This window comes from Miniopterus natalensis, chromosome 18 (assembly GCF_054644295.1).
Source record: "Miniopterus natalensis isolate mMinNat1 chromosome 18, mMinNat1.hap1, whole genome shotgun sequence".
Taxonomy (NCBI): Eukaryota; Metazoa; Chordata; class Mammalia; order Chiroptera; family Miniopteridae; genus Miniopterus; species Miniopterus natalensis.
The window spans coordinates 6,245,014-6,251,986 of record NC_142098.1 but is presented as its reverse complement, the minus strand read 5'-3'; the positions used below and the strand labels follow the sequence as shown (position 1 = coordinate 6,251,986).

The 6,973-nt window shown below is 54.3% G+C and overlaps 1 protein-coding gene across 1 annotated transcript; it reads left to right on the top strand.

Moving 5' to 3' along the window:
* The first annotated feature begins 843 nt into the window (after positions 1-843).
* Positions 844-4,910, top strand: SNX20 (sorting nexin 20). The gene is made up of 3 exons (XM_087826800.1): positions 844-973; positions 2,365-2,516; positions 3,658-4,910. The coding sequence occupies exons 1-3, from the start codon at positions 844-846 to the stop codon at positions 4,321-4,323; spliced, it is 948 nt and encodes a 315-aa protein (XP_087682926.1). The 3' UTR covers positions 4,324-4,910.
* Positions 4,911-6,973: the final 2,063 nt, after the last annotated feature.

Below are 6,973 nucleotides of genomic sequence, written 5' to 3'. Positions count from 1 at the left end.
AATCGTCCTGTGTACCAAAGTGTCACTGGTTTGATGCCCCTTCAGGGCACATGCCCAGGTTGCTGGCTCGATCCCCAGTAGGGAGCGTGCAGGAGGCAACCGATTGATGTTTCTCTCTCACATCAGTGTCTCTCTCTCTCCTTCTCATTTCCTCTTTCTTTAAAAAAAATCAATAAAAACAATTTTTTTTTCTTTTAAGAAAATATCCGCTTAACGACAAAGAGAGAGGTGGGAAGGCAGATACCAGTGTCCCTGCTCTGGACACTGAGGTTCATTTACAAATGTCAGATCAAATGGAGTATTAGGACATTTTTCTGGACATGCCAGCATTTTCCTTCCAATTCATCACTAAAGCCGTTACCTTTGCTTGAAGTCACCTCATTTAAAATTCAGAGCAACTCCTTAATATAAGGGTCCTAACAAGAAGAAAGGACCTGCTTGGCCTTGGACCCATCAGTCCAGCAAAGGACCAGACCTTGGTTTATTTTTTTATTTTTTAAAAATATATCTTTATTGATTTCAGAGAAAGGAAAGTAGAGGGAGAGACAGAGATAGAAACATCAATGATGAGAGAGTCATTGATGGAGCCCACAACAAGGGCATGTGCCCTGACTGGGGATGGAACTCCGATCGCCTGGATCCCAGGTCGACGCTCAACCGCTGAGCCACGCCCGGCGGGGCCAGCCCCTGGTTTAGCATCCAGCAGTTGGGTAGACAGCTGGGTGGGCAGGAGGGCTCACAGTGGGGACTATGAGACAGGTCCTAGGCACCCCAGGACCCACCAGGAGCCCACCATGAGTGGGCACTCACTGTTCTCTCTTGTCCCCCTGGCAGCCTTGGAACATGGCAAGTGCAAAGCACCCTTGGAGCCCAGGATGGACAGGACCCATAGCCCAGAGCACAGCAGAGGTCAAGCAGGAAGCATCAGCCACTGGCCCGAACCTGCCACCTCCAGGATCTGAAGGGGACTCAGGTGGGCACAGGGCTTGGTCAGGGGAACAAAGGTTTGAAGACATTTGAAATACACATGTGGGTACTTCAACAAATGTCACCGACAGCGAGTGGCACAGCTCTCTTAGCTTGGCTCACCCCAGAGTAGATACTGAGGCAGGGATTTCGTGCATGTGGTTTGTCTGCCAGGTGTCCCAGGAGGAAGAGCAGGGTAGTGGGAAAGCCACATAGGAAAGGAAGAAAGGGCAGGAAGCGACATGGGGGTCACTGTACAGGTTATTGGGCAACTGGGTTCAGTTCCAGTGGGGGCCCTCTCGGAGCCTGTATGGAGCATCCCTCACTGCAATTCCATCTGAGGAATGGGGAGGCCGGGCTATGACCTACCAGTCCCGTCCTTCATCACTGAGGGATTCCCCACAACAAGCTGCTGGGGCCTGAGAAAGCCCGTGGGGCAGGAGTCCCAGGAAGCCAGTGGGACCGTCCAGAGCAGAGAGTGCCGAGGCGTCTGCGGTGGCACTGTCTCCTGGAGTAAGTCTCTGCTCAGTCACTAGCCCATTTATGCACTGGTTCGAGACGGGCCTATGGGGGGTGGGGGGGGTGGAGACCCTGGAACAAATCCAACGCCGTGCTGGCCCTCCAGTGTAGTCCGGAATGAGAGATAATTTGAGATGCCACGGAAAAAGCTGTAGGGCAAGGTGGGCAGCTCTCACTCTAATGCCATGAAACGACATGAGGCTGGGTCCCGAAGAACATGCTGGAGAAGGGCTCCCGGGACCCATATCCCATGAGAGAAGATGCACCATGATTTGTGCACGTTGGCGGGAAGGATTCTCATCGCTGCGGGATTCTCAGAGTGGCCCGGGGCTCAAGCAAAGTTTAAGGAACACGTGTGTGTTTTCAAGGCAGGAAAGCGGAGGTTGGTGTTGAGGCCGAAGGGGTGGTGTGTGCAAGAAAAAGCATGGAGTGTGGGCAATGAAGGGAGGGGGTTGGCAGGGGCCAGCCAGGCTGAGCCCGGAGCCCAATACCCTCCTAGCCCCCTGTGCCACCCACTGACCTGTGCTCGGGAGGCCCGCGACACCCATGGAGCCAGCGGTGTGGGGAGTGCAGAGATGGGCAAGCCACAGCCCCTGCTCGTCGGCACAATGGGGTTCCGCAGTGGCCAACATGCAGGCCGAAAGGGGACCCTGTGACCCACGCTGCATCCAACCAAAACCGCTAGGGTAGGACAGGCAGGATGCATTCAGCCGGGTGGGCTGATGCCCGGCCGAACCTGTTCTTGGTGGGCTGAGGGAGGAGGGAGTCACAGCTCTTCTGGGGATCCGATGTCCTACCCCAGGCAGACCCAGCCATTTCCCGGGCCCTGGCCCCAAGTGCACTGACTAGTCCAAGTCCTCAGGGGTGCTGTGCTTGCAGACGCAGAAGGCAGCCCAAGCCCCAACTCCAGCATGACCACGAGGGAGCTGCAGGAATACTGGAGGAACGAGAAGGGCTGCCGCAAGCCGGTCAAGCTGCTCTTCGAGATTGCCTCGGCCCGCATTGAGGAGAGGAAGGTGTCCAAGTTCGTGGTAAGCACCGCTCCTTCCCCACCCTGGGCAAGGTCTGCGGGCCTCAGCTTTCCCAGCTGTGGGGTGGGTTCACACACTTGAACTTGCAGAGCTCTTCTGGGGAAAACGTTAAAAAAGCAGGATTTCATGCTCGGCGCTGTGCTAGGTGCCGTGAGCACCGGAGCTGTGAGTCACGGCGCCTTCCCAAGGAGGAACCAGCCACTAATCCCATCTTATCCAGTGTTGGTCATCCGTGTCTCTGCGCCATTTTTACCACATCCCTGTATCATTTTTATTATTATTTACTTAATTTTTCCTTTAAATTGGTTCACTAAAAAACACACTAAGTATATTTATTTCTACGAAAAATACCTTAAATGGAAAACCAGTATCCTGTCATAAAGAAAAGTCGATCATAAAAGTAAACACAAGGAACACTGAGCGCTCTTATTAAATTCTGGCTGGTTCCTGGGGGCAGAGCTCCATCAGTGGGAAGCTCTGTGCTGGGCCTGCTCTTTGCCACAGTGGAATTTCAGCCTGTGTTGGGGAGACATTAATGACCACGGAAGAGCCACTGCACCTTCCTTGGAGGACACTGCGTGCACAATGTGCTGACCGCTGACTGGCTTCAGTGCATAAACTCATTTAATCCTTACCTGGTGAGGCTCAGAGAGGTTAAATCACCTACCTAAGACCACACAGCCAGACCGTGGTGGGGCTGGAGTTATAAACCAGGCAGCCTGTACCCTTCATCAGTGTCCTCCCGAAAGAGAACTGAAAAGGAATAATTGTCTTGCTGGGTAACATCGCTGCCAGCACAGCACCTAAAAACCATCTCCCAGGGGTGGAGCAGCTGGCGAGCACAGGCCTAACCCAGCTTCCCCTGCAGGCCCCCAAGCCCCGTTTAGACCACCAGACCCCCTGCCTGCGGGCTCCTGTGCTCTCCTCCCCAGAGATGCCTCCTTGTCGCTGGGCTTATTCTTGGGTTGACTCTCGTCTTGATCCCGATGGCAATTTAAAACAGGATCCCACAGAACCACCACCCGCTTTCAGGGTATGCTTTAAGTCACGATCATCATTATTTTTATTTGCCGGGCTCGCTCTGTCGGTTCAAACCCCCGTCAGGATGTGCTCAAAGCCTGTCGCTCTCTCTGCCCCACAGATGTACCAAATCGTCGTCATCCAGACGGGCAGTTTCGACAACACCAAGGCCATCCTGGAACGGCGCTATTCAGACTTCCAGCAGCTCCAGAAAACCCTCCTAAAGACGTTCAGCGAGGAGATCGAAGACATCGCCTTCCCCAAGAAGCACCTGGTGGGCAACTTCACGCAGGAGATGATCTCGGAGCGCAAGCTGGCCTTCAAGGAGTACCTGAGCCAGCTCTACGGCATCCGCTGCGTGCGCAGGTCCCGCGAGTTCATCGACTTCCTCACGCGGCCCGAGCTGCGGGAGGCCTTCGGCTGCCTGCGCGCCGGCCAGTACACCAAGGCGCTGGACATCCTGGTGCACGCGGTGCCCCTGCAGGAGAAGCTGGCGGGCCACTGCCCCGCGCTGGTGGTCCCGGCCCTCTGCGCCCAGCTAGTGTGCCACCGGGAGCTCGAGCGCCCCCTCGAGGCCTTTGCGGCTGGCCAGAGGGCCCTGGAGCTCCTGCACGCCCGGGAGGGCCACCGTTACTACGCGCCGCTGCTGGACGCTATGATCCACCTGGCCTACGCACTGGGCAAGGACTTTGTGTCACTGCAGGAGAGACTGGAGGACATCCAGCTGCGGAGGCACACCTCCTGGAGCGTCACCCTGAAGGAACTGGCTGTCCGGGAGTATCTGTGATGAGCCACTCTGGCAGATCTGGGATCACCGTTGCTCTGTGAGCTGTTCGGGGTGCATTTTGGATGGGAATAGCCATGTTGGGTCCCTTGTGGCTCTAACCTGCTGGGTGACCTTGAACGAGCCCTCCTCTGGTCCTCCACTTCCCTGGATGTGTGGAACTGAGCCCCCCTCCCCATCCCTGGGTGTCCTTGGAAGCCTCTGCTTGTGTCCTGTGTCCCTTAGATGCCAGGTTCACTTCATCTCAAAACCGCGAACCCAGCTGCCAGGACACTGGAGAGGAAGATCCATCTCCCTGGTGTTCTGTAGGTGGCTGGAGCAGAGGTTTCCACTGCACACCACAGGCACAGCTTATCCAGGTCGTCTCTGAAGCTGTTCTTGGGTATTTTCTGTCTGCTCCTTCCCCCTCAAAGTTGCTACTTAAGCAAATAGCAAATATTCCCACCCATTATCCTAAGTATTCTGGTTCTTCCCTCTTAGCATGTAGGCCCAACTCACAAAACAAAAGCTCACCTCCTGCTCCTCAAGGCCAGCTTGGGCCCCGGGTGGGTGGGGCGTCTGTCATCCTCTGAAGGGTAGAAGCAACCACGTCCTAAGAGTCTGTGATTCAAGGTATATTTAACAAAAGCAGTTGCCAACCTCCCTCTGGTTAGAAAGCTATAACTCATTGCCCAGGGGTGGATTTCCATTTATAAGGCAACTGTCTCTTGAATGGCCTCCTTCGGCTATGGAGACAAGGCCCTGAAGGGAGGTGGGAGAAGACACTCAGGGGGCCTCCCCATTTTGAGGCACAATGTTCTCGGAAGCTCTCTGATGGGTTGGAGTGATCCCGACTGAAGTCTGCAGTCAGGAAAGGACATCGAGGGCCCCAAAGTGAAAGGAGCCTGGATGACCTGGGTTTAACACCAGTCCCGAAATGGATGGTACAGGCTGGGTTTGGGCCCAATATGTGTTTGAGGCTGTAAGTCCCTGAGGACCTAAACCATCTGGCTGAGCTTAGCAGGGGGAACTACAGAGGCTGTGACTTGGGAACCTTAATGTGGGGCGCCACATTGGCCTGTGCAGGAAGCCGGTTCAGCAAAGGGATCGCCAGAGCCCTGGACAAGCACTCACTAAGCTGTACCGGGAGGTGTTCAACAGCGATGCCATGTGGCCACACCTGGCTCTGTCCCGAAGGTTAAAAACAGGCTTACACCTTGGGACAAAGAAAGCCTTCAAGTGGCTCCATTAGCTCCAGGGGAAGGACGCTTTGGGTGGGAAATACTGGATTTCTTGTCTCGGTGAATCACACAGATTCTACAAGTTATTTCATTAAATAGAAAATGCTGTTGACTATGAGATGCACCTAATATTCACTAAGAAAAAAAACATGCCCCACAGGGGGCAGGAGGAGTTAGATTCAGGAAGCAAGCTGGGCAAGCAAAGAGCTAGCCCCTGATGTCAGGGTCCACATGGAATCACTTGCTGGGTGCAGGAGTGTCAAGTGTGGGGGTAGTGTGCACCTCAAAATCACACATATACGGTGCATGTGTGTGGTAGAGAGAGGTTTTTTTAAACTAATAGGGTAGAAGGGACCTAAAAAATCATATCAGGGCGCTCCCCATTAGGACCCCTAACACAGGCTGGCTCCCCACTTTGTGCACAGGGAATGGACTTATTCTGGTTTCCTAAAAAGGGACTGCCCGCAACGGATGGCTACAGGGCTCCCCCTGGTCTCTTCCTGATGACACTCAGTGCTGCCCACCCAGGTCTTTGAGAGCTGTGGCCTGTTGGTCACCAGTGCTTCTGGCCACAAACAGTCTTCATCCGTTACGGGTGTCTGAGGTCTGGGATGACCCATGGCTGTCTCCTCCTGGCATCTCCTCTTTGCTGCAGAAGTCAGGGACCTTCTCACTTCTTGGATTCTGGAACAAGTTCTTCAACTCCTCAAGCCCCCTCCTCCGGGAAGCCTTCCTCATGGCCCACCATTACAACCCCTGGCCTGGGGACCAGAAGCATCAGCCTCTCCTGGAGCTTGTTAGAAATGCTGAATTTCAGGCCTCACCCAGACCTACTGAATCAGAACCTGCATGTTAACAAGCTCATTCCCCTCCTTCAAAAGTGATTCCTTTCTGTGCAGGTTAAGGCTGGAGACCCTCTGTGTTAAAGTGACTTCGAAGTGCCTTGATGAGCAGCATCCCCATGGCCAGGGCAGTCTGCAGAAGGGTTCCTCCACCCCATCTTCTCCCCACCACCACCTAGGTGTCCCCAGCTGGCTCCCTGGGCTCCTCCAGACCTTTCCTGGCCCTCCTGCAACAACTACAAAGAGCCGTCTTCCAAGACCCTCTTTCCCTCCCTCCCAGCCAATGACACCACCACCTGTTCCATCAGCCACTGGCCATTTCCTTTTACTTGGGGGAACTTCTTATTACTGCCCCAAACAGAAACTCAGAATCACTTGCTGTAATTAGAAGGTGGCTATAAAAATAAACACATTGAAGCCTATGGCTGTGACTATGCCTCGCAGGCCTTTGTCTGAGACAAACCCAGCCTGAGGCTGCCAGGGGGCCTGTTACAGAAGCAAGACCTGGTTTCACCAAGCTGAGACTTCTCGCTGATCTTCTCAGGGCTGGAAAATACTGCAGGGAAGTTTCTGACATTGGCTGGAACACCC

What these genes read in the sequence shown, in the direction of transcription:
- SNX20 (XM_087826800.1), top strand. Translation starts at nt 844, where the DNA reads ATGGCAAGTGCAAAGCACCCTTGGAGCCCAGGATGGACAGGACCCATA. An exon ending in AGGATCTGAAGGGGACTCAG is followed by an intron (nt 974 to 2,364) that starts GTGGGCACAGGG and finishes CTGTGCTTGCAG; the next exon opens with ACGCAGAAGGCAGCCCAAGC. An exon ending in GGAAGGTGTCCAAGTTCGTG is followed by an intron (nt 2,517 to 3,657) that starts GTAAGCACCGCT and finishes TCTGCCCCACAG; the next exon opens with ATGTACCAAATCGTCGTCAT.